This window comes from Cetorhinus maximus, chromosome 22, assembly GCF_964194155.1.
Source record: "Cetorhinus maximus chromosome 22, sCetMax3.hap1.1, whole genome shotgun sequence".
Taxonomy (NCBI): domain Eukaryota; kingdom Metazoa; phylum Chordata; class Chondrichthyes; order Lamniformes; family Cetorhinidae; genus Cetorhinus; species Cetorhinus maximus.
The window spans coordinates 3,497,556-3,525,131 of NC_135900.1; the positions used below are offsets into that span (position 1 = coordinate 3,497,556).

At 46.3% G+C, this 27,576-nt stretch overlaps 1 protein-coding gene across 1 annotated transcript in view; it reads left to right on the forward strand.

The window, feature by feature from the left end:
* The window catches only part of LOC144696402 (uncharacterized), a 204,430-nt gene that overhangs the window by 71,917 nt on the left and 104,937 nt on the right, over window positions 1-27,576 (forward strand). The window contains exons 8-9 of the mRNA XM_078567646.1: window positions 3,715-3,842; window positions 13,207-13,375. Of these exons, the coding sequence (XP_078423772.1) occupies window positions 3,715-3,842; window positions 13,207-13,375 (297 nt within the window). The remainder of the gene's footprint in view (window positions 1-3,714; window positions 3,843-13,206; window positions 13,376-27,576) is intronic.

Below are 27,576 nucleotides of genomic sequence, written 5' to 3' on the forward strand. Positions count from 1 at the left end.
CCAACACCGATCCTTGTGGAACCCCACTGGACACAGGCATCCAGTCACAAAAACACCCCTCGACCATCACCCTCTGCTTCCTGCCACTCAGCCAATTCTGGATCCAATTTGCCAAATTACCTTGGATCCCATGGGCTCTTATCTTTGTTATCAGTCTCCCATGTGGGACCTTATCAAAAGCCTTGCTGAAGTCCAAGTAGACTACGTCAAATGCATTGCCCTCAACTACACGCCTGGTCACCTCTTCGAAAAATTCAATCAAATTGGTCAGACATGACCTCCCCTTAACAAAACCATGCTGACTGTCCTTGATTAATCCCCGCCTCTTCAAGTGTAGATTAATTCTGTCCCTCAGAATTGCTTCCAATAGTTTCCCCACCACTGAGGTTAGACTGACTGGCGTGTAGTTCCCTGGTTTATCCCTTCCTCCCTTCTTGAATAACGGTACCACATTGGCTGTCCTCCAGTCCTCTGGCACCTGTCCTGTGGCCAGAGAGGTATTGAAAATTATTGCCAGCGCCCCTGCTATCTCCTCCCTTGCCTCATTCAACAGCCTGGGATACATTTCATCCAGGCCTGGAGATTTATCTAATTTTAAGCCTGTCAGACCGTTTCCAACCTCCTCCCTTTCTATGCTAATTTCTTTAATTATATCACAGTCCTTCTGCCTGATTTCCATACGTGCCTCTCACTTGTGAACACCGACACAAAGTATTCACTTAGAACCCCGCCTACGTCTTCCGGCTCCACACACAAATTACCACTATGGTCCTTAATGGGCCCTACTCTTTCCCTAGTTATCCTCTTATTCTTAATGTACTTGTAAAATAACTCTGGATTTTCCTTTATTTTACCTGCCAATGTATTTTCATGCCTCACTTTTTGTTCTCCTAATTTCCTTTTTAAGTTCCCCCTTCGCATTCTATACTCCTCTAGGGCTTCCGCTGTTTTGAGCCCTCGGTATCTGCCATAAGCCTCCCTTTTTCCCTTTATCCAATCCTGTATATCCCTTGACATCCAGGGTTCCCTGGATTTGTTGGTCCCACCCTTTGTCTTTACTGGAATATGTTGGCCCTGTACTCTCCCTGTTTCTTTCTTGAATGAGTTCCACTGCTCTGACGCAGATTTACCTAAAAGTAGCTGCTTCCAGTCCACTCTGGCCAAATCATATCTGATCTTATTAAAATTGGCCTTCCCCCAATTTAGAACTCTGATTTCTGGCCCATCCTTGTCCTTTCCCATAACAACCTTGAATCTAACGGAGTTATGATCACTATCTGCAAAATGCTCCCCCCCACTGATACCTCTAGCACTTGCCTGGCTTCATTCCCTAAAATTAAGTCCAGGGCTTCCCCCTCTCTTGTAGGACCTTCTACGTACTGGCTTAAAAAGCTCTCCTGGACGCATTTTAAGAATTCCGCTCCCTCTAAACCTATCACACTATGACTAACCCAGTAAATGTTGGGGAAGTTGAAATCCCCCACTATTACTACCCTATTATTTTTCTTGTATAATAGCACATGTTTGAAACTTCACTTTCCCTTCTATCTGAATCCTCACAATAACTTACTGTTATTCTTTTTTATTTCTGTTCAAACCCTTTCTGCATCAATATAACAATATCTACTCTTTACCTATTTCTGAACTTTCAAAAACCTGTAATTATACACTGCTCTGGGCACCTGTCTTTTGGCACATATCATGGTCCTGACCAACAAGTGGTAAAATTAAGTAGCAATTATCATATACAAATCAGTGATTCCTGTGATCACTCAGTCAAAACATTTAGGTAGTGAGACCAGTGTATTCCAAACAGCTCTTCGAAGTGTGAAAAGTGGCACAGTTATTTGTAATGTCCTTCACATTTTCATTGGATAAGAACATTTGGAAAGTTAAAACCTGACCTGTGTGATTGCCAAGATGACAATAGCAAAATACCGCAGAAGCTGGAAATCTGAAATAAAAACACAAAATGAAGGAAAAACTCAGAAGGTCTGGCTGTGTCTGTGGAGAGGGAAACAGAGTTAACATTTCAGGTCAATCAGAACTAGAACAATTTAGCAATGTGATAGAGCTTAAGCAAGTGAGACGGGGAAGATGGAAAATGAAGAAAAGGGAAGATCTGTGATTGGGGTAGAAGACAGGAGAGATTAAATGACAATAGAGTGGGTGCTGCGAGGCCAAAGGGAGTGGTAATGATACAAGTCAAGAAACAAAAGGTGAGTCTAGATGAGGGTTGAAGGCAGAATGATGAACAGCTGCTGTCCAAAAACAAAAAAAAGAGAGAAAAATGAGAGTAAAACCAAAACATGCAAAGGTAAAGGAAACAAAATGGAATAAGAGATTATGGTCTGAAATTGTTGAACTCAGTGTTGAGTCCAGAGGCTGTGAAGAACCTTACTGAAGGATGAAGTGTTGCTCCTTAAGCTTGTGTTAAGCTTCACTGGAACACTGTTGCAGACCAAGGACAGAGAAGTCTGAGTGGGAGCAAGGTTGAGAATTAAAGTGGCAGGCAACCGGAAGCACATGGTCATACTTTTGGACAGAACAGAGGTTTTCTATAAGCTGCATTAGCCTCCCCAGTGTACAGGAGACTGCATTGTGACAGTGAATACACTAGAATAAATTGAAAGAAATACACGTAAACCACTGTTTCGCCTGAAGGAAGTGTTTGGGACCTTGGACAGTGAGGAGGAAGGAGCTAAAAGAGCAGGTGTTGCATCTCCTCTGCTTGAATGGAACAGTGCCAGGGGAGGGGGGTTCAGGATGATTGGGGAGTGGACCAGGCTGCCACAGAAGACAAAGCAGCCAGCTTGATTATCACCCCATCCACCACAATAAACATTCACTCCCTCTACCACAGACAGAGTGGCAGTAGTGTGCACCATCTACAAGATTCACTGCAGCAGCTCATCGAGGCTCATTCAACAGCACCTGCCAAATCCACAATTTCTGCCACCTAGAAGGACAGGGGCAAAAGACTCATGGGGACACCACCATCTGCAGGTTTCCCTCCAAGTGACTCACCATCCTGACTTGGAAATATATCGCCGTTCCTTCACTGTCGCTGGGTCAAAATCCTGGAACTCCCTTCCTAACAGCACTGTGGGTGTACCTACACCACACGGACTGCAGCAGTTCAAGAAGGCGGCTCACCACCACCTTCTCAAGGGGTAATTAGGGATGGGCAATAAATGCTGACCTAGACAGTGAAACTCACATCCCAGGAATTAATTAAAAATTGACTGAGGGATAGATATTGGACAGAACCCCAGGGAGAACTCCCTGGCTCTTCTTTGCGACAGTGCCCTGGGATCTTGTACATCCACCTGAGAGAGCAGACATGGGCTTTGTTTAATGTCTCGTCTAAAAGACTGCATTTCCAACAGTGCTGCACTCCCTCAGTACTGCACTGAAGTGTCCGCTTTGAAACAACAACCTTTTGACCCAGTGACGAGAGTGCTACCTATTGAGTCAATTTGTAAACATTTCCCTAATGTCAGACAGCTAACAGTTTATAGTAAAAAAAAATAGAAAAACTAAATGATGGTAACAGGATGATTGAAGTTCCTCCTCGGAGATGGAGTGGGCCAATGTCCTTTCACCATCACTCATTGTCTCACTGATTCATAGGGGCTGTTGCCAAATGCCAAATCAGTTTGCAGTCCTGTCAGAAAAACTTGGCACTTTGAACAATTTATCATCCTTTCCTAGCAGGCTTCCCCGCTCACCATGCATCTGGCAATTCCTCAGAACATAAGCCAGTGTCTGCCCGAAGCAATAATGAGGAAGACAAGCATCAAAATAGTCACGCAATGATGAGTGATCCATTAGACAACAAGGTAAGACAGGAGTAGCATTTTCTCCTGATACAAAGATAAGCAGTCAATGTAATCCGTTTAATGAAAGCTGCATTTCATGGGCGTTTCAAACTGTTTTTCAGCAAGATTCTCATCAGGGAAATTAAACTATATTATTTGCACTTAGGATTTTTGATTGTTACTTTGACAGATTTATTTTTCTTTTAATAAATGTCTTTTACTCCAAAAGTAAAAATCTGATTAAATTGTTGCTGCCTGTTTGACCCCTTTTCTCCCACCTCTTATTTTTATGAGTATGTGCTTGGCTATTCGGCCTCAGTTGGCTATGCTTTTTGCCTCTGGGTCAGAAGGTTTGGAGCTCAAGTCCCAATCCAGATACTTGTGCACAAAACCTAGGCTGACATTCCCAGTGCAGTACTGAGAGAGTGCTGCACTGCCAGAGGTGCATGAGACATGAAACCCAGACCTTGTCTGTCCCCTCTGCTGGATGTAAAAGATCCGATGGCCATCCTTTTTAAGATGAGCAGGAGCATTCTCCCAGTTGTCCTGGGCCAATATTTATCCTTGAAGCAATATGACTAAAACAGATTAGCTGGCTGTTATCTCGTTGCAGTTTGTGGGAGCTTGCTGTGCACACATTGGGCGGAATTTTCTGAGCCCGCTGGTGGCGGGCATGATAGGTGGCGGGCGAGGAAAATATGGCGGGACCCACTTCACGACTGCTCAGCCCGCCGACGGTGGGCCCCGTTTCCCGCCATCGGTCAGCGGGGAGCTAATTGTAATACATTAGCATATAATTAAAAGCCATCCCGCCAGGCTCTTGGAACCCCGCTGTATCGTCCGTCCATGTTGGCGGGAAAGCACGTCGACGTGTTCCACAACAGCAACGCAGGCAACGTGCACTTGGCGGCCATCACTTTGGGGGCACTGAGGTGACTGAGCAGCAGCTTCTCCACAGCTCACCCTTTCCTAGCAGGCCAACACTGGCCATGTAACAGTCACTGCTGGAGGCTCACAGCCTTTTGCAATCTCAGCATCCTGGTTTGGACCAGTGTCCCCCATGTCGCAGGTTGACAGGGCAGCCATGCAGCGCACTCATCTCTGGCCATCCGAGGGGTGACCAGCTCTCTCCAGGAAGCATTAAGCAGTGGTCACACAGGGCCAGGAAAGGTACTAAGTGCAGCCATGATAACCACGTCTCTATCTCTCTCTTTCATTCTGCAGGAGGACCACATCAGGATCATGGATCCTGGTGACCTAGCTGTGTGCCTGATGGCCTACAGAGAGCGTAGAAGACGGAGGACAGAGTGACTGAGGCACCTGGTGGCTGTGTAAAGGCAGGAGCAGCAACCTCATGAAGAAGGGGCAGCAGGGGCTCCCGCACATGCTGCCCAGGAGCGACAGTGAGCCGTGGCTGGTCAGTGCCTAGCGACACCCAGGGTCTATAGACGCCACCTGCCATTCCTGCAGATGACTGAGAAACAGTGTTGCTGATGACTGCACATGTCTAGGGACCTGGTGGCTCACATCTGCCACTTACTGCAGGACTTAGCACCAAGGGGACATGGAGGGCATCCACTGCCAGTGGCTGTGAAAGTGACAATTTCTATGCCAGTGGCTCCTTTCAGGGCTCCACAGGCGACCTCTGTGGGATTTCACAATCCGCCGCCCACAAATGTATCTATGAGGTCACAGATGCATCTTCTCCATGGCAACAACTTTGTGCATTTCGCCCGGGACCGGGACAGCCAGGATACCAGGGCCATTGGATTCGCCCTGATCTCGGGATTCCCACAGGTACAGGGTGCGATTGACTGCACTCATGTGGTGCTCAGGTCTCCATCGCTACACTCATTGGACTTCATCAACCACAAGGGCTTCCACTCACTGAACATGCAGCTGGTGTACAACCACCAGAAACACATCCTGCAGGTACACACATGGTTTCCAGGGACTGTGCACGATGCCTATATCCTGAGTCGCTCGCAGATCCCTGCAGTAATCCAGGATCCACAGAGGCTGCAGGGATGGCTCCTTGGGGACAAGGGCTACCCACAGAGGCCGTGGCTGATGACACCCCTGCAGCGGCCTCAGACTGCAGCAGAGCGACATTATAATGAGGCTCATGCAGCAGCTCACAACTTGGTGGAGCAGACCATCGGGATGCTGAAGATGAGGTTCTGATGCTTGGACCGGTCTGGTGGAGCCCTGCAATACAGTCCGCAGAGGGTATCACACATCGTTGTAGCCTGCTGCACCCTTTACAACCTGGTGCTGCAACAGGGAGAGGAGCTGGCTGAGGAGGAGATGGAGGAGTTGCACACCTCCTCCGGTGAGGAGCGCACTGATGGGGATGAGGCTGAGGGGGTCCTCGGTGGTGATGACGATGACGGGATGAGGCTCTCGCACTGGCCGGATGAGGCAGGCGCGCTCGGGAGGCCCTCATAGCTGCCAGGTTTGTGGAGGATGGTGACAACATGCAGTGAGGTGTCTCCATAGATCCTCACATCGCAGTTGTGAACGTTTGGCTCCAGTCTGGCTTATCACAGCACCAATACCCTCTGTGAGAATGCTCCTGTCATGGAGATGCAGTGGAGTCGCTCGATCGCAAGAGGATGATGACAGCATGTGGTGAGGACACTCCATAGATCTTCACACAGCCTCTGAGAATGTCCGACTCCTGTCTGGCCGAGGGCAGCTCGCTTGCTCCATGATCAGGGCCATCTCAGAGACGCAGCCATGAAACTTTAGACGCATCTGATGCTGTGTCCACCTTCAGCACCTCAGCCCTTCAGGAGCTGGAGCACAGCATCACTGGTCAAAGATGCTGGTGAGATGGGGACCAGCCCCAGCTTAAAGGTGCTGAGAGCACACAGAGAGAATGAGGGAACTCTGTGGCACCTGCCCACTACATTCTGGCAGCAATGACCAGCACCGCCGAGGTGCAGGCATCAGTAATGTGTCCAGGGAGTGTGAGGCTGGACCATCGCTGTGGTCTGAAGGCTGCACAGAGCACAGGGAAGAAGCCCTGGACTGAGACACCTGCCTTTATCTTGTGCAGAAAGGTTTCACATCTGAGTGACAAGAACACTGCTCATCAGAACAAGGAACCACAGACAGGGAGACATTCTTGGGAGTTTATTGACAATAGTGAACAGTATGTACAAGTGATCAACACCCGTGCCCAGGCTGTTCAACTAATTCTCCTTAACTTTCCTAACCCTGTCTTGGTGCTCCCCGGACACCCACAGTGGAGGTGGGGGCAGACTGCTGACTGTGACGCCATGTCTGTGATGACTTTGGTGGGCGTCCTCTGGAGGGCCAAGGCTGGAGGGCCCCGGCCTGCTTTCGGGGTCCTGCTGTGTGGCAGTGACACCCTCCTCAGCCTGTGAAGCTGGGTCTACGGAGGTCACAGGAAGAGGGGATTCAGATGGGCCGGTCACTCCCGGAGTCACCTGGGTGGATGGCCCCAGGGTGTGCACCTGCTGATCCTCCTCCCTCTGGGTGCCCGAGGGCCCCTGGCTGATTCTGTGAATGGAAGGAGACATGGCTGGAGTCAGATCGAGTTGCCCAGCACCCATCTCATGTACACACTGTTGGAGGCCAACTATAGCATCAGCGATGGAGTTAGGCCCGTGCAGCAGTGCAGGATGACATCCTGGACCAAGGTCTCCATGGCGGCCACCATCCTGCCAGTGTTGACCTCGGTGCATTGGCAATGCCGGAGCTATCACCTCAGCCTGAAGAATGACGGACTCCTCCATTGTGCCTTGCAATCTGAGGAGTGCAGCGGACAGCCCTTCCTGGTGTTCCCGAGCTTGTCTTCGCTGTTCCAGCAACTGTGACATGACCGAGTCCAGAGGCTCCTCATCTGATTCGGACCCAGCAACGTTCTGGCCTCCAGCAGCTCCTCCGAGTGCCGGGGACCTGGGAAGTCCCTGCCTCCGCCTGCTGTGGATCAGACAGTGCGATGTGCTCACCAGATTGTGATCCTGAGGCTTCTCTAAAGCTAGGTCCCACCGAGGTGTGTGTCTCTGCGCTGGCGGTGGGTGTGGGTGAGGCTCTGACAGGACTTCAAGGAGGGTGCCTCCAGATTCCTCTTCAGAGGTTTCTTCGGAGCTTGATTGGAGGCCCTGGGTCATGGACTCTGTCAACTGTTTGGCAGGTGTACTTGTGAAAGGAAGGAGAGATAATCAGTGCCTGGCAGTGGCCTGTGAAAGAGGACACATCACTCACAGCATGGTTATCTGATGGATGTTGCGCTGCTGGGTCCTCACTTGGTAGAGCAGCACTGACCTCACCGTCAGCACAGGACCGGTCCCGGTCATCGCCGGCCAGCTGGATGACTCTATTTTCAAATTCTGTCGGAACTTTGAATTCCAGCATCCCTCCACCTGTCTGCAACCTTCCCCTCCTGTTGTGAGCCAGCTTGACCTGCATGGATAGAGATGGAGAGAGTGTATCAGGACGCCTGCCGGGCCAGATGATAAGTATACCTGGCCTGTGTGGGTGGTGAGTGGTCCCATGGATGGGATGAGGACAATGAAGGTGAGTGTGAGAGAGTGAATGGTGATGTCTCTTGAACTGGCAGTGAGTGAGATCCCTGTGGATGTGTGATGGGTTTGTGAGTGAGAATCGGGAGTGATGAAAAGAGTGACTTACCCTGGCGGAACAGAGGAGATCATTCATCCTCTTGTGGCACTGGTTGGCTGTCCTCCTCTGCAGGGCATTGGCACTGACCACCATTGCCACCGCCTCCCAAGTGGGTTGGTGACGTTGCCGCCCACCCTGCGGCCAGAGCGGGGCTTGGGCACATCCCAGCAGCCTCCACGGCATCCAGCAGTCACTCGAGGGACCTGTTGTTGAAGTCGGGGGGTGCTGCAGTCTTTTTGTCTTTGCCGGCCATGTCTCCCAGGCAGCGGTGATGAGCTGGTGGCGATGAGCATTTTGCTGGCAGCTGACTTTTAAAGATGGCGGCCGGCGTGATGCAACAGCGGTGTGATGGTGAGTGGGCGAATGAGAGCCCGCCCACCATGGAAATGGTGTGTTTCGTGGGAGTGAATATATAATGAGGCGGGCTCGGGAAGGAGTGGCATGAAAACCCGCCATTTTCATCGTCGGGTAGGATTCCATTTTACCCGCCCGATACCGCAATTAGTGCGATTCTGGGAAACTTCCACCCATTCTCTGCCATGCACCTACATTACAACAGTGACTACACTTCAAAAGTACTTCACTGCTTATGAGTTGCTTTGGGATGTGCTGAGGTTGTAAAATTTGCTAACTAAATACACATCTTCTTTCTTTTTCTTTTCTAGATAGTGACCATAGCGTAGGCTGGTTTAGAAAACTTTCATCTCTCTGTGCCAACTATTGATGTACTGCAGGAGGAGAGAAGCTCAATTTTTAAATTAATTTGTTCCGAGCATGTTCTATCAGCCTCCAGTCTTTTAACTTCTAAGGATCAGCTGGCTGTTCCATCTGAGTCACTAAAAGGCTCTCTGTCGCCAGACAGGCTGTTTCTTCTGGGTGTGTCCTGTAGGTAGCTGCTAATTCTGCCTTATCCTGCTCCACAGTAATACATAGGGCAGGATTTTACCGTTGGCGAGTGGGGGCGGGGCCCCCTCGCTGAAGCGTAAAATGATGCGCGATGATGTTGGACGGAACCCCCGACGTCATCCCGCCCTATTTAAATTTTCAGGAAGGCAGAGGCGCAGCAATATCAGCTGTGTGCCCACCGACCTCTCATTGGCCAATTGAGGCCATTGACAGGATCAGTTAAAGTAATTATTGGACCTGCCCGTCCGACCTTAAGGTTGGTGGACAGGCCGGGAGCCCCGGCAGGGAATAGAAAAAACATGAAACCTCATCCACCGGTGGGATGAGGTTTCATGTAGGGTTTTAAAAATTTTAATAAAGTTTTTTTAGAACTATGAGGGGACATGTAAGGGAATTTTTTTTTTCTATTTTTAATATTTTTGAAAGTAGAGGTGATCTCCCTGAGGCTGCACTTAGCCTCAGGGAGATGAGTGCGCTCTGTCGTGCGCATGCGTGAAAGAGCTCACTCTCGATTTTAGGCATTCCCCCCGCCCGCACTGGGAGCACATTGTGCTTCCCTGCGGACATCACGCTGGGCGGGCCTTAATTGGCCTGTCCACGTAAAATGGCGCTGCGCCTCCGATGGGGGGCACTGATCGGAAGCGTGCCCGCACATGCCTGCCCATCAACTTACCCCCTAACGGGGGGAAAATTCTGGCCATAGACTCCTCTTCTGGTATGAAACCTGAGGCAGATCCTACAGCCTAACTGCAGCACTGGAGATGTCTTCCTGAGCTATGGACTTATCCCATACAGGTTACTGCTAAAGCCTGCGATCAGAGTGACCTTGTGTCTGCTCTCTTATTCCACAGGTGTTGTGCCAGTTTTTTGTGTTGAACAGTGGGGTCTGGTTATATGGTGGGATTCTGTCCATGTGCTACAGGCCAGTGTTCACAGAATTGCAGAATGGACAATGAATCACTTGATCCCCTGAGACTGTTCATTTGTCCATCTGTTGTTGCATCCATCTGTCCTTTCATATATCCCATCATACTCAGAGTCCTTTTGAGTGCCTTCTTTTAATTACTTTTCTTTCAAACATATACATGTGTATACATACATATACATGTAGCTTACACTCACACATTCACACATGGATCCAAAAGTACACACACATGTATATGCATGCATGTACACCACACATAAATACAGAAACACACAAATACACACACAGGCATGTACCCTGTACATGCATACATACAGACATACACACACACACAAATGCAGACCCACACACACATATACACACATACAGACACACACACACAGGCACACACATACACACACACACACAAACACACACACATATACAGACACACAGACACATGTATGCACAAACACGCAGACACATTACGCATACAGAGACACACAATTTTCACTTTCCCCTAAACTCACCCTGTGGATATTTGACTGTTTGAGATGTGTTCACAGTTGGAAAAGTATTAAGCAATGAGTAGTGCTTTCTAAACACAAGAGACAGAGAGAGGAGACAATGGGAGAGGAACATAAAAGGGTAGCAATTCCAAATGATTTTCCTCAACAGTTGTTCTAGGAAACACTTGTACAGCCTTCTTACTTGTTGCTGGCCAAGGAGGTGACCTAAAGTTCATAGCGAAAAGAAGGATTAGTAATGAAATGCTAATTAAAAAGCGAGGTGGCTGAATATTTATAAGGCACCTGGGTCAGATGGAATGAATCCAAGAGCACTTCAAGACATAAGGGTAGAGTAAGGGAGCTGTGTTTAAAAGTTCATTAAACATAAGGATAGTAGTAGATGATTAGAAAATAGTGAATGCGATTTCAGTTTCAATCGGGAAATTCTAAATCTAAATTCACAATGATCAGACAAAAGTGAGGACAATAATTCCAAGGCAGCATGGGCTGAACATTCTTTTCACCAATAGAATAGTACAAATAGCAGGTATTGCCGCCATATCGTGGTAATAAAGTTGGGGCGATCAGCAGCTTTGAAACAGGTCTGATTTGTGAGAACAGCAAAGCATAAACACCTGAGCAGAGGTAACGGAGAGCGGATCTAGTGGAGTTGATGACTTAGAAAATGGTCAAGGTCTGACAAAGGAGAACAGGATGAAATAATAAGGTGAGGATTGATGACAGGGAGTTCTTCACAGCAACAGTGATCATCTTAGGATACAGTAGCCTGGTGGTTCTGCAACTGGACATGTGCAGGGGAATCCTCCCTGGTGTCCTGGTCAATATTAATCTCTCAAACAACGTCACTAAAAACAGATTATTGGGTCATTATCACATTTTCATTTGCGGGAGCTTGCTGTGTGCACATTGGTTATCACACTTCTGACATTGACTACACTTCAAGAAAAGTACTTAATTGGCTGTGAAGCATTTTGTGATATGGTGAGCTTGTGATAGGCACTATCTAAATGCAAATTTATTCTTCCTTTCTATGACTTTTAATCTCAATGTGTCCAATTGTGAAACTGAATGGAATCCAATCTGGTCATTTGGGGATTAGTTTCACAAAAAAACCAACTGGTTCACGAATGGCCTTCAGGAAAGAGAATCTACCTTCCTGTGCCCAGTCTGGCTGATTGGTGACTTGAGTCCCACAAGAGGGTACTGATTATGTTAATGGACCTGTAATACAGGGCCATAAGTTCAAATCTCGCCATGGCAGCTGGGGTATTTAAGTTAAATTAATGAAATAAGAACTGGAATTTTTTTTAAAAATAGCATCAGTAATGGTGTCCATATAACAACTGACTAATAAAAACCCACCTGGTTCACTAATGTCCTTTAGGGAAGGAAATCTGCTGTCCTTACCTGGTCTGGCCTACATGTGGCTCCAGACCCACAGCAATGTGGTTGACTCTTAATTGCTCTCTGAAATGGCCCAGCAAGACATTCTATTGGGATTCTATTCTATTCTATCAGTTCTATTGGGATTGACAAGAAATCTTGCCAGCGATGTCCATTTTCCATGAATTAATTTATAAAAATTGGCTGACGATGCTGTCAGGGATGCAACCAGGGATGGGTGATAAATACAGCTTTGCTAATGTTGCCCACAATCCAAGAACAAAAAAACCCAGAAAATGAACTTCTATGTAGGCTATTGGACGCAAGGCCCTGGAATCAAATCCTTAAATTATTCAATGTGATTTCAGGGATTGAATAATCTCAGATGCATCTAATTGCTTTCTTTATCTATATCTACCTTGGGACTTGCATTATTGGTCCATTAACTATTACCAAGCACCAAATGTTCAGTGTTGAAGAGTTTGATAGTGCAGCTGTGGAATTTATAATTGTTACAGAAAATGCCCGAAGATCAACAGAAAATTAGTGCCAAGTCCCTGACAGTGCAGTTAAACACAGAAACAGGTAAATGCAAATGTAACACATCACAAAGTGGGAAGTGAGGTAATACAGGACCCAGAGAGTAAACATAACCAACGTTACTGAACACCAACCAGAATAGACAGACAGATAGCGAAAGTTGACAGAGATATAGAGAGATAAAGTTGACAGAGAGATCGAGAATTAAAGATAGATTGTAAACAGAGAGATAGAGAGAGTTGACAGTTAGGTCAATGGAGAGTTAGACATAGATCAACAACTCAATTTGGGTATGTCAGATCCTCTTCATGTTGTGGAGTCAATTCTCTGCAGAGTTCTGGATATCTGTTTTATTGTTGTTGAAGCATGAGATTTTATCATTTCCAGTCAATGGGAAGGATATTGATGTAAGATTACATTTTGCTTTGTTTTTCAGAGCTCTTAATTAATTTTATTTGCCTCCATTTAGGCAGCAACCTTCAACGATTTGAAACTGTCCACACAAGACAGCAATCGACAATGTTCTACCCCATTAGCATCATCCCTTAAGGAAGCAGCCCTCCCTGAGGACATGGACCATTTTATATCCACTGACTCATCAAATATGGAAGGGAACGATTTCCCTTTGCCCTCAGTTGGTATGTTTAATTTGCATTATTTGAAAAGTGCAGCTAAGCAGAAAGGCCTTGATGTCCAGATACACAAACTCTTCAAGGTGGTAGTGCAATTTGATAAGGTGATTAAAATATCATGTGCATTACCTGAGTTTATAAACACAGAAATAGAATATAAAAGCAAAGAGGTCATGCTAGGACTTTATAAATCACATGGTAAGTTCTGGTAAATCCTCTTCAGGTTTAACTATAGATTAAGAATCAAGATCTGATATAAATAGGTTAGGTTAGTTTGTTAAGTAGATAACCTGAAAGCAGTTGGTTCAAGTGGTGTTAATTACTGTAGCAGGAAGCTAAACTAGCTAGTGACTCATCAGAGAGTTTACAATAGAGACAGGCTTTTCAAACCACATGGTCAGTAAGGGGTGCGTGACAAGACCATGGTGGAGTGAGACAGAGACCAAGTGAGTATGAATTAGGCTCACATGGGAATTCAGTGCACGGGGGTAAGAGGTGTGGTGTATATATGAATTATTCTAAATTGCGAACAGGAGCAGCTGAGCAGAAATGGACCTGGTTGTAAACCTCACCTTCGGAGCTGATTTTGAAAAAAAAATCGAACAGTGACATCTCAGGAAATCCATAGATCATTGGTTGGTAAGGAACTGCTGTTAAATAGCAGTAAATTAGAAAAGCATATTATTTTTAAAGAAGTAGCTACTTGGATGTGAGCAAGAAACACTAGGAATAAGGGACAGTCAGGGCCAGTAACATAAAGTAATATAAGTAAACCAAAGTAAAATAACTATACTTCCCTTATGTTAACTTTAAGACATGGCAGGGCAGCTCGCTCATGTGGAATGCATGTCCTGTAATATGTGGGAAGGTGTGGACACTACTGGTGACCTGGATGACCACATGTGTGGGAAATGCTGCCAGCTGCAGAAACTTGAGCTCCGGGTGTCAGAGCTTGACCGGCGGCTGGCGTCACTGTGGCGCATTCGTGAGGCTGAGGACTACATGGACAGCACGTTCAGACAGGTGGTCACACCGCAGGTTAGGAACCTGGAGGCAAAAAGGAAATGGATGATCACCAGACAGTCCAAGAGAACCATGAAGGTAGTGCAGGAGTCTCCTGGGGTCCCGCTCGCTAATTGGCTTTCTGTTTTGGATAACGTTGGTTCCTCAGAGGAGCGCAGTCAGGGCCAAGTTTTGTAGTGCCACAAGAGGCTCAGCTGTGCAGGAGAGGAGGAAGAGGAAAGGAAGAGCAAAAGTGATAGGGACAGGCATTTCTGCAGCCGTAGATGTGACTCCAAGATGTTGCCTCCCTGGTACCACGGCCAAGGATGTCACAGAGCAACTGCAGGACATTCTTCTGGGGGACAGTGAACAGCCAGAGGTCATGGTCCATGTACCAAGGTAGCAAGGGGGATGTGGTCCTGTGATCAGAATTAAGGGAGCTAAGTAGAAAATTAGCAAGCAGGACCTCAAATACGGCAATCTCCGGATTACTCCCCGTGCCACGTGCAGGTGAGTATAGAAATAAGAAGATAAGGCAGGCCTGGAAAGGTGGTACAGGAGAGAAGGTGTTAGATTCTTGGGACACTGGGACTGGCTCTGGGGGAGATGGCACCTCTACAAGTTGGATCGGTTGCACCTGAACAGATCCGGGACTGAGTTTCTTGGAGGGCGTTTTGCTAGTGCTGTGGGGGCCTTTAAATTAACTTGGCAGGGGTGTGGAAACCAGGAGATACTATTGGAGAGTAATACCAAGGTGCACAAAATACTGGGAGAGATGGATAGCATTAGAATAGAGATTAGTAAGCTAATAGGCAGAGTTGGAATAATGGGGAAAGTGATGAAGTCTAAATCAGGGTTATGCTGAATATATGTGAATGCACGGAGTTTAGTAAATAAGATCGGGGAGTTACCGATGCAGATTGCCATGCAGAATTATAATGTTATGGAGACCTGGCTCAAGGAAGGGCAGGACTGGCTGTTAAATATTCCTGGGTACAAGGTGTTCAGGAAAGATAGGGCAGGAAGAAAAGTAGGAGAGGTGGTGATATTGGTTGAGGAGAGCATTTCAGTGCTGGAGAAAGAGGATGTCCCAGAGGGTTCAAGGACAGAATCAGTGGCTAGAGCTAAGGAACAAAAAGGGTGCAATTCCATTGCTCTGTGTAGTCTATAGACCGCCAACTAGTGAGAAGGATGTAGAGGAATAAATCTGCAGGGAAATTACAGAGAGATGCAAATACTATAGACTAGTTATAATGGGGGACTTTAATTACCTGAATATAGACTGGGATAATAGTGGTGTAAAGGGCAGAGAGGGGCAAGAGTTCCTAGAGTGTGTTTAGGAGAATTTTCTACAGCAGTATGTGTCCAGTCCAACAAGAAGGGAGGCGCTGCTAGACCTGGTTCTTGGAAATGAGGTCGACCAAGTAGACCAAGTCTCGTTGGGGGAACATTTAGGATATAGTGGTCATTATATCTTAAGTTTTAGGATGATGGTAGAAAAGGAGAATAGGCAATCCAGAGTTAGAATAATTAACTGGGGGAGAACCATCTTCAATGGGGAAAGAATGGAACTGGGCTGGATAGACTGGAACCAAAGGTTGGCGGGAAAATCTGTAGCTGGACAATGGGCTACCTTCAACGAAGAAATGGCTCGGGCACAGTCAAGGTATATTCCCTCAAAAGGGAAAGGGAAATAGCAAACAAATCCGGAGCTCCCTGGATGAAAAAAGAGATAGAAATTAAGATAAAGAAGAAAAAGTGTGCTTAAGAAAGTGCCAGGTAGAAAATACAATCGAGAACCAAGCTGAATACAGAAGGTCAGAGGAGAGGTGAAGAAGCAAATAAGAGAAGCGAAGAGGGACTATGAGGAAAAACTGGCAGTCAACATAAAGGGGAATCCCAAAGTCTTCTATAGGCATATAAATAGTAAAAGAGCGGTAAAAGGAGGAGTAGGGCTGATTAGGGACCAAAAAGGGGATTTACACATGGATGCAGGGGGCATAGCTGAGGTGTTAAATGAATACTTTGCATCTGTCTTTACCAAGGAAGAATGCTACCCAGGCCATGGTAACAGAAGAGGAAACTCTGTCACTAGAAGGGTTTAAAATTGATAAGGAGGAAGTGTTGAATAAACTGTCGATACTTAACGTTGACAAGGCACCGGGACAGGGTGAGATGCATCCAAGGATATTGAAGGAAGTGAGAGTGGAAATTGTCAGGGGACTGGCCATAATCTTTCAGTCTTCCCTAGACTCAGGGGAGGTGCCTGAGGACTAGAGAACTGCAAACTTTACGCCCTTGTTCAAAAAGAGTTGTAAGGATAAGCCCAGCAATTACAGCCAAGTCAGTTCAACTTCGGTGGTGGGGAAGCTTCTAGAAACAATTATTCCTGGTAGACTTAATAGTCACATGGAAAAATGTGGGTTGATAAGGAAGAGCCAGCATAGATGTCTTAAAGGGGAAATCGTGTTTAACTGACTTGCTGGAGTTTTTTGAAGAGGTAACAGAAATGGTCGATGAAGGTAATGCTGTTGATGTGCTGCACATGGACTTCCAAAAGGCATTCTATGCAGTGCCGCACAACAGACTTGTGAGAAAAGTTATAGCTCATGGAATAAAAGGGACAGTAGCAACGTGGATACAAAATTGGCTGAGTAAATAGGAAACAGTGAGTAATGGTTAATGGGTATTTTTCAGGCTGGAGGAAGGTTTGTAGTGGAGTTCCCAGGGGTCGGTATTGGGGCCCTTGCTTTTCCTAATATATATTAATAATTTAGATCTTAGTGTGCAGGGGATAATTTCAAAGTTTGCGGATGGCACAAAACTTGGAAGCAAGTCGTGAGGGGGACAGTGTAGAACTTCAAAAGGACATAGATGAGTTGGTGGAGTGGGCAGATAGGTGGCAGATGAGGTTCAATGCAGAGAAGTGTGAGGTGAGGCATTTTGGTAAGAAGAACATGGAGAGACATTATAAAATAAGAGGTACAATTCTAAAGGGTGTGCAGGAGCAGAGAGACCTGGGTGTATAAGTCATTGAAGGTGGCAGGACAGGTGGAGAGAGCAGTTAATAAAGCACACAGTATCCTCGGCTTTATTAATAGGGGTCAGTCTTTAAAAATAAAGAGTTGCTTATTTAGGACAGAGATGAGGAGAGATTTTTTTCTCTCAAAGGGCTGTGAATCTTTGGAACTCTCTTCCTCAAAAGGCGGTTGAAGCAGAGTCTTTGAATATTATTAACGCAGAGCTAGATAGATTCTTGATTAACAAGGGGTGAAAGGTTATCGGGGATAGGCAGAAGGGTGGGGTGAGGTCACATTCAGGTCGGCCATGATCTTACTGAATGGCTGGGCAGGCTCGAGGGGCCGAGTGGCCTACTCCTGCTCCTAATTTGTATGTATGCTAATATGCATAAAGTACACCAGCAAGGAGATTATGCTGAACTCATATAGGACACTAGCTAGACCTCAGCGGGAGTATTGTGCACAGTTCTAGATGCCACACTTTAGGAATGATGTGAGCATATTGGAGAGATTGCGGAAGAGGTTTACAAAAATGGCTCCAGGGATGAGAAACTCCAGTTCTGAAGATAGATTGGAGAAGTTGGGACTGTTCTCCTTGGATGGGAGAAGGCTGAGAGGAGATTTGGTAGAGGCTCAAAATCATGAGTGGGCTGGACAGAGTAGATAGGGAGAAACGGTTCCCACTCTTAAAAGGATCGAGAATGAGAGGGCACAGATTTAAAGTGATTTGCAAAAGAAGCAAATGCGATATGAGAAAAAACTTTTTCACACAGCAAGTGGTTCAGGTCTGGAAGGCACTGCCTGGAAGTGCAGTGGGGGCAGGTTCAATCGAGGCATTCAAGAGGGCATTAGATGATTATTTAAATAGAAACAATCTGTAGGGTTACGGAGAAAAAGCGGGAGAATGGCACTGAGTCACGATACTCATTCAGAGAGCCGGTACAGACACAATGGGCTGAATGTCCCCCATCTGCACTGTAACAGTTCTGTGATTCTGTGATCACTGGTTAGGTCTCAGCTGGAGAATTGTGATCAATTCTGAGCACCATACTTCAGGAGTTATGTAAAGGCCTTTGAAAGGGTCTGGAAGGGGTATACCTGGGATGAGGGACTTCAGTTATGAGGAGAGGTTGGAAAAGTTCAGACTTGTTCTTCTTGAAACAGAGAAGGTCAGGTGGTGACATAATAGAAAATTTCAAGGTGAGGAGAGGCTTTGATGGAATTGAGAGAGAAAACCTATTCACTCTGAGGAGTGGGTCAATACCTACAGATCATAGATTCAAATTCCCGTGTTCCTATTGGCAAAGGATCTAGACGGGAGATAAAGAGAATGTTTTCTTACTCAGAGAGTTATCAGGATCTGGAATGCTCAACCTGAAAAGGTGGTGGAAGCTGGTTCTGTAAATAATTTTAAAAGGGAGTTGGACAAAGCAGCTCACTTTATTAGCACTCCATCCACAAACATTCTCTCCCTTCACCACCGACGCACAGTAGCAGCAGTGTGTACCATCTACAAGATGCACGGCAGGAATTCACCAAGGCTCCTTAGACAGCACCTTCCAAACCCACAACTGCTACCACCTAGAAGGACAAGGGCAGCAGGTAGATGGGAACACCACCACCTGGAAGTTCCCCTCCAAGTCACTCAACATCCTAACTTGGAAATATATCGCTGTTCCTTCACTGTCGCAGGGTCAAAATCCTGGAACTCCCTCCCTAACAGCACTGTGGGTGTACCTACACCAGAGTGACTGCAGCAGTTCAAGAAGGCAGCTCACCACCACCTTCTCAAGGGCAATTAGGGATGGGTAATAAATGCTGGCCCAGCCAACGACGCCCACGTCCCGTGAATGAATACAAGAAAACTTGAGGACGAGGAATTGACAGGGTTACATACAAAAAGTGGGAATATGGGCCTAAGCATGACTTAGCTCTTTCAAAGAGCTGGCACAGGCATGATGGGCCGAATAGCCTCCTGCCGCACTGTAAGTTTCTGTGAGTATGCAACATACGAATACTTGTTTTTTCTTTGCTTTATTCTTTGCTTTGTGAACACTGAAAACCTGCCTCCTGCAATCCAGGTGCAAGCTTAATCACCAGCTACCTGATCCTTCGACTATTTACCTGACGCTACATGAAATGGTCAACACAACAAGTTCATCTCCTGTGGATGAATGATTTATCCAACTATCACTCGATCCAAACAAACTGAATGACGTTGAGTCATTTGATATCGCACTGTGTCACAAGGCGATCGCAAGCAATAATAGCAGAGTGCTCCATGACAGAGCCTGGGTTTGTGTTCTCGGTACATTTTAATCAAAAGCAAGCTGACTAAGCAAAAAAAAAACGCATCTCAGGCAATGGGGAAAACTATATGATGACAGCCCTGCAAACTGTGAACAAAATATAGCAGGAGGTGACTGGCGGGTGTTCAGTGTAATGTTACTCCCTGCCTTTTGTTTCGGCCTGTGTCTGATGTGAGAGTCCTCATTCTGTTTGCTTTTCCTTCCTTTGAAGCTCATGTTCGCACCCATCTGACATTGATGACACGAGACTGATCTGATGTTGGGCCTCTGTCATGGAAAGGAGGTTACTTTTTGTTCCGTTCACTTAAGTCGGAGCAGGAGGAGCTCAGCCAGCCATCGCGTCTGCTCCTCCATTCAGCAAGATCATGGCCTGTTTCCCACCTCAGCTCCACTTTCTGCCCTGGGCCCATATTCCTTGACTCCCTTTGCGATCAAAAATCTATCGATATTCAAACCTAAGACACTCAATGACAGAACATCCATTGCTCTCTAGGTTGGAAAATTGCAAAGATTCACAAACCTCCAAGTGAAGAGATGTTTCCTCATTGCAATCCTAATGAAAAAAAACACAGACTGTCCTGTCATTGCTGTTGCTTTCTGCTTCTCCCTACGAACATTTCAACAACAACTTGCATTTATGTATTGCCTTTGATGTTGTTGTAACATTCTAAGGTGCTTCACAGAAGCGTTATTGAACAAAATTTGAAACAAGCCATGTAAGGAGATATGATGGCGCATCACCAAAAGCTTGTTCAAAGAAGCAGCTTTTAAGGAGTGTCTTTAAGGAAGAGACTGAGGCAGAGAGGTTTAGGGAGAGAATTTCAGAGCCTTTGGCCTTGGCAACTGAAGGCATGGTCACCAGTGGTGGAGTGAATAAAATTGGCAATAGGCATGGGGGAGAAACACAGATCTCAGGCAACCACAAGGCTCTGATGAGACAATGGAGAGATTTGAACACATGTTTGTGAATTTTAAATTCCACGCTCTGCTGGTTTATTTAGAGAGGCCTGTGAGCTCTGATGACCACCTCAATGAGCTCGGCCTTCTGGGTTCTGATTGTTCTGTCGATGGACCATCAGCCCTCTCTCCACAGATGCTGCCAGACGTGGCGAGAGTTTCCAGCCTTTTCAGTTTTTATTTCAGAATTCCAGTGTCTACAGTATTTTTTGCTTTGCTGTCCTAATTCCGTTTATGCTTCTCACTCACTGGTTTTGTCCTGTTTAGGTTTTGTGGGCCTTGAGGTTTGGAAGGGGCTGTGAGGTCCGGTGGCTCAGTGTCAGCTTTGACTTGGGACAGCACTCTGGCCTCAGAGGCAGCAGGGTGGTGGGTTCATGCCCTGCTTCAGAAGCTTGAGCATGTAATCCAGGCTAACAGTACAGTTACTGAGGGAATGTTGCCTGTGCTGTCTTTGGGCTGAGACCTAATCGAATGCACTACTTGCCCTTTTGGTGAATCTAAAAGATCTTGTGGCACTATTTGAAAAAAAGCAAGGGAGTTCTCCCTGAAGCGCTGTCCAATGTTTATCCCGCTGCCTACATCACTTAAAGGCAGACCTGGTCATTATCGCATTCCTGCTTGTGGGAACTCGCTGGTTTGCAAACGGGCTGCCATTTTTCCTACATTCCAACAGTGAGTACGCTTCAAGAGGCATTTCGTTGATTGTAAACAGTAGTGATGTCCTGATGTTGTGATCGGTGCTACAGGAATGCAAGTTCTTTCTTTCTTAAACATCTCGAGGTGCTTCCCTGCATTGCATTAGAACCTTGGTGAGGCCACAGCTGGAGTACTGTGTGCAGTTCTGGTCACCACATTATAGGAAGGATGCGATTGCACTGGAGGGGGTGCAGAGGAGATTCACCAGGGTGTTGCCTGGAATGAAACATTTAAGTTATGAAGAGAGGTTGGATAGACTTGGTTTGTTTTCGTTGGAGCAGAGAAGACTGAGGGACGACCTGATCAAGGTGTACAAGATTATGAGGGGCATGGACAGGGTGGATAGGGAGCAGCTGTTCCCCTTAGTTGAAGGGTCAGTCACGAGGGGACACAAGTTCAAGGTGAGGGGCAGGAGGTTTAGGGGGGATGTGAGGAAACACTTTTTTTACCCAGATAGTGATGATGGTCTGGAATGCACTGCCTGGGAGGGTGGTGGAGGCGGGTTGCCTCACATCCTTTAAAAAGTACCTGGATGAGCACTTGGCACGTCATAACATTCAAGGCTATGGGCCAAGTGCTGGTAAATGGGATTAGGTAGGTAGGTCAGGTGTTTCTCATGTGTCGGTGCAGACTCAATGGGCCGAAGGGCCTCTTCTGCACTGTGTGATTCTGTGAAAACACACATGAACGATAGGAATAATAATAATTCCAGCACAGAAATGAGTCCATTCAGCCCATGACTCCAGCTCTGCTGGTTGCCCCAGTTCCGAAAGGCTCTACAAACTGCACGGATTTACTGAGGTGCACAGGCCCCAGCCTTGAAACTATTTCCATATTAAAAAAATAATTTGCGCCAAAAGCATCGACTCCAACCCAAGGATCTTTGCACAACTTTCAGAAATATCTGTAATTGTTTTTCCGTGAATTTTCTTTGCTCTGCTCTTGAACACAGCGTCTCCTTGCTGGTGTCGGGTTCCACAGAAACCGGTTGACCTCTGGTGCCTCACCCAAAAACTCGTGGATGGTGAGTGTTGGCAAGAGATTTGACCTTGAGTTGATAAACCCCACCCAGAATCCTCACGCATGTGTTCCTGGAGAGCAGAGGAGGCATGGGAACCTTGGTGGAATTCCTATCCCAGTGACATTGCGGAATACTCTTGCCCACCCACCATCTGGTGAAATGAGCAAACTCAATATAGAGCAGGGATTTGAATGATTTTCTGGTTGATTCAGCGACTCCCTGTCTTAACAGGCTCAACCATCAGGGGGAGCCACCTACAACAGCTGTAAATAACTGAATGATTGTGGTGCAATTTGCTTACGGCAAAAGGTTTCAACTGAAATACAGCTGTGAGGAATGTGCTGCAGCTTGCATGATAAACCATTAACTGAAGCTGGTTACTGATTGTATTTTGCTGCAATGAATTGTAACCTTGCTGGCCTGCAAGATTGCTGTATCGTTAACACATGCAGATAGATCCATAACAAATGCAGCTGTTTAAGGGGGCCACCCTATTGACCCCAAGCTAAAGCAACTCTGGTGATTTGGTGGTCTATTTATCACCTAGAGAGTAACAGACCGCGGGGATTGTGCCACGAAGCGGAGGGCTGAGTGGAAAATAGTGAGATGTTTGCACAATCACGACATTTCCACGACTCTTACAGCTTTGAACAGACCCACTCCCATCTTTAAATAACACAAGCCATGATATTACTGTTGGTGACATAAGGGGCACATGGTTTACACATTTATGCAGTATTTCTTTATCAGCTATTAGGCTTGGCTCACTGGGTAGGGCACTCACTGCTGAGTCGGAAGGTTATGGGTTTGAGGCATTCTCCAGACTCTTCACAGAATTGCTGAACTGTTATGGTGCAGAAGGGGCACATTCGGCCCGTCATGTCTGCACCAGTTCTCCGAATGAGCATTATGACTCAATGCCATTCTCCTGCCTTTTCCTCATAACCCTGCACATTATTTAAATAGAAACAATCATCTAATACCCTCTTGAATATCTCAATTGAACCTGCCTCCACCACATTTCCAGGCAGTGCATTCCAGACCCGAACCACTCGTGGTGTGAAAAGGTTTTTTCCCACATCACAATTGCTTCTTTTGCAAATCACTTTAAATCTGTGCCCTCTCATTCTTAATCCTTTTTTGAGAGGGAACAGCTTCTCCCTATCCACTCTGACCAGCCCCCTCCTGATTTTGAACCTCTATCAAATCTCCTCTTAGTCTTCTCCTCTCCAAGGAGAACAGACCCAACTTCTCCAGTCTATCTTCATAACTGAAGTTTCTCGTACCTGGAACCATTTTTGTAAACCTCTTCGGCACTCTCTCCAATGCGTTCTCATCCTTCCTTAGTGTGGCATCCAGAACTGTACATAATACTCCAGCTGAAGTCTGACTAGTGTCCTATACGAGTTCAACATAACCTCCTTGCTCTTGTACTCAATACCCCTATTAATAAAGCTGAGGATACTGTGTGCTTTATTAACTGGTGTCTTCACCTGTTCTGCCACCTTTAATGACTTATGTATATGTACACCCAGGTCCCTCTGCTCCTGCACACCCTTTAGAGTCATACCCCTTATTTTATATTGTCTCTCCATGTTCTTCCTACAAAAATGAATCAATTCACATTTTTCTGCATTGAACTTCATCAGCCACCTATCTGCCCATTCCACTAGCTTGTTTATGTCTTTTTGAAGTTCTACACTGTCCTCCTCACAGTTTACAATGCTTCCAAGTTTTGTATCGTCTGCAAATGTTGAAATTGTCTCCTGCACACCAAGATCTAGATCATTAATATACATCAGGAAAAGCAAATCTCCCAATACCGATCCCTGGGGAACTCTACTACAAACCTTCCTCCAGCCCAAAAAACATCCATCAACCATTACTCACTGTTTCCTGTTTACTCAGCCAATTTTGTATCCACATTGCTACTGTCTCTTATTCCATGAGCTATAACTGCTCTCACAAGTCTGTTGTGCGGCTCTGTACAGAATGCCTGTTGGAAGTGAGCACAAAAATGAAAGCTAGCACTCTAGTATTGAGGAAGTGCTATACATTTGGAGCTGCTCTCTTTTGGATGTGATGTTAAACCATGGTCCTGCCTGCCCTCTCAGGTTAATAGAAAAAGTCTCAGTGAAATCTCCACCTCTCACAGGGCAATGCTGAAATCATGGCAGTACCCAAGGGTTCTGATGGAAGGTCATCAACCTTGAGACGTTAACTCTGTTTCTCTCTCCACAGATGCTGCCAGACCTGCTGAGTATTTCCAACATTTCAGTTTTTATTTGAGATTTCCAGCATCTTCAGTATTTTGCTTTTGTGTCGGAGACCAAATGTAATGAGAATCCCTCCACGTTCCCGTAGGGACAGGCTAACCTCCCACCAAAGTCTCGGGAGAACTTTGCAGACAATGCATCCACTTAATAGGCATAGCAGTCTTTAACACCTGGCAGTTCAATGCAGTCCGAATCAGACCTGTCCTCAAAACAAAGAAAGAACTTACATTTCTACAGTGCCTGTCACAGCCTCAAGATGTTTAACAGCTAAAGAAGTTCAAGAAGGTGGATCATCACCACTGAACTCAATGGCTGTGAGGGATGGGCAATAAAAGCCATCATCCTTCTCATTTCTAGAGAAAGGATGACCAGATTGTTCAGACTTTCTGATAGTTGTAACCTCTCCATACTGGGATCATCCTTGTGAATCGTCTTTGCACCTCTCCAGTGTCACTGTTGTAATATGGTGACCGGAACTGTTCACATTATGTAGAAGAAGGTTGGTCTAGCCGAGGTTTAGCAAAATCGCTCTGAATTTCAATTCTATCCCTTTAACAATGAGTCCTGCTGCATGCTTTGCTTTATCGATCAGTGTCGCTATTCTTAGTGAATGTATACCCCTAGACCCTCAGCGGGTACCCCTAGACCCTCAGCGGGTAACCCTAGATCCTGAATGCATATCCCTAGATCCACAGAATGTACCTCTAGATTTATTTTTATTCCTACATCCATGGGATGTGGGTATCACTGGCTGGGCCAGCATTTATAGCCCATCCTAACTGCCCTTGAGAAGGTGGTGGTGAGCTGCCTTCTTGAACCGCTGCAGTCCATGTGGTCTGGGTATACCCACAGTGCTGTTAGGGAGGGAGTTCCAGGATTTTGTCCCAGTGACTGTGAAGGTACGGCGATATATTTCCAAGCCAGGATGGTGAGTGGCTTGGAGGGGAACTTCCAGGCGGTCGTGGTCCCATGTGCCTGCTGTCCTTGTCCTTCTAGATGGTAGTGTTCATGGGTTTGGAAGGTGCTGCCGAAGGAGCCTTGGTGAGTACCAGCAGTGCACCTTGTAGATGGTACAGTGCTGCCAATGTGCATCAATGGTGGAGGGAGTGAATATTTGTGGGTCGGGTTCCAGTCAAGTATGCTGCTTTGTTCTGGACAGTGTCAAGCTCCTTGAATGTTGTTGGAGCTGCACTCATCCAGGCAAGTGAAGAGTATTCCATCACACTCCTGCCTTGTGCCTTTTAGATAGTGGGCAGGCTTTGGGGAGTCAGGAGGTGAGTTACTCACCGCAGGATTCCTAGGCTCTGACCTGCTCTTGTAGCCACAGTATTTATGTGGCTAGTCCAGTTCAGTTTCTGGTCAATGGTAACCCCCAGGATGTTGATAGTGGGGGATTCAGTGAACGAAATGCTATTGAATGTCAAGGGGTGATAGTTAGATTCTCGCTTGTTGGAGATGGTTATTGCCTGGCACTTATGTGGCACGAATGTTACTTTCCACTTATCAGTCCAAGCCTGGATATTGTTCAGGTCTTGCTGCATTTGGACATGCACTGCTTCAGTATCTGAGGAGTCACGAATGGTGTTGAACATTTTGCAATCATCAGCGAACATCCCTTCTTCTGACCTTATGATGGAAGGAAGGTCATTGATGAAGCAGCTGAAGATGGTTGGGCTGAGGACACTGCCCTGGGGAACTCCTGCAATGATGTCCAGGAACTCCAACAGCCACAACCATCTTCCTTTGTGCTAGGAATGACTCCAACCAATGAAGAGTTTTCCCCCTGATTCCTACTGACTCTATTTTTGCTAGGGCTCTTTGATGCTGTACTCAGTCAAGTGCTGCCTTGATGTCAAGGGCAGTCACTCTCACCTCACCTCTGGAGTTCAGCTCTTTTGTTTGTAAAAACATAAAGCAGGAGTAGGTCATTCAGCCCTTCGAGCCTGCTCCGCCATTCAACATGATCGTGGCTGATTCTTTATCTCAATGCCATACTCCTGCACTTACCCCACACCCCTTGACGCCTTGAGTCCAGAAATCTATCTATTTCCTCCTTAAATATATTCAATGACTTGGCCTCCACAACCTCTGTGGTAGAGAATTCCATAATCCCTCTGAGTGAAGAGGTTTCTCCTCGTCTCAGTCCTAAAAGGTCTACCCTGTATCCTGAGACTGTGGCCCTTGTTCTAGACCCCCAGCCAGAGGAAATATCATCCCTGCATCCAGTCTGTCCAGCCCTGTCAGAATTTTATACGGTTCAATGAGGTCCCCTCTCATTCTTCTAAACTCCAGTGAATACAGACCTAGTCAGCCCAATCTCTCCTCATACGACAATCCTAACATCCCAGGAATTAGACTGGTGAACCTTCACTGCACTCCCTCTACAGTAAGTATATCCTTTCTTAGGTAAGGAGACTAAAACTGAACACAATGCTCCAGGTGTGATCTCACCAAGGCCCTGTACAGCTGCAGTAAGACATCCTTGCTCCTGTACTCAAGTCCTCTCGCAATGAAGGCCAACATACCTTTTGCCTTCTTAACTGCTTGCTGTACCTGCATGCTTGCTTTCAGTGATTGGTGTACAAGGACACCCAGGTCCCTTTGTACATCAACATTTCCCAATCTATCACCATTTAAATAATACTCTGCATTTCTGTTTGTCCTGCCAGAGTGGATAACTTTACATTTATTCACGTTATACTGCATCTGCCATGTATTTGTGCACTCACTCAACCTGTCTAAATTGCCTTGAAACCTCTTAACACCCTCCTCATCGTTCATATTCCCACCAAGTTTCATATTGTCAGCAAACTTAGAAATGTTACATTTGGTTCCCTCATCCAAATCATTGATATATATTGTGAATAGCTGGTGCCCAAGCACTGATCCCTGTGCTACCCCACTAGTCACCGCCTGCCACTCTGAA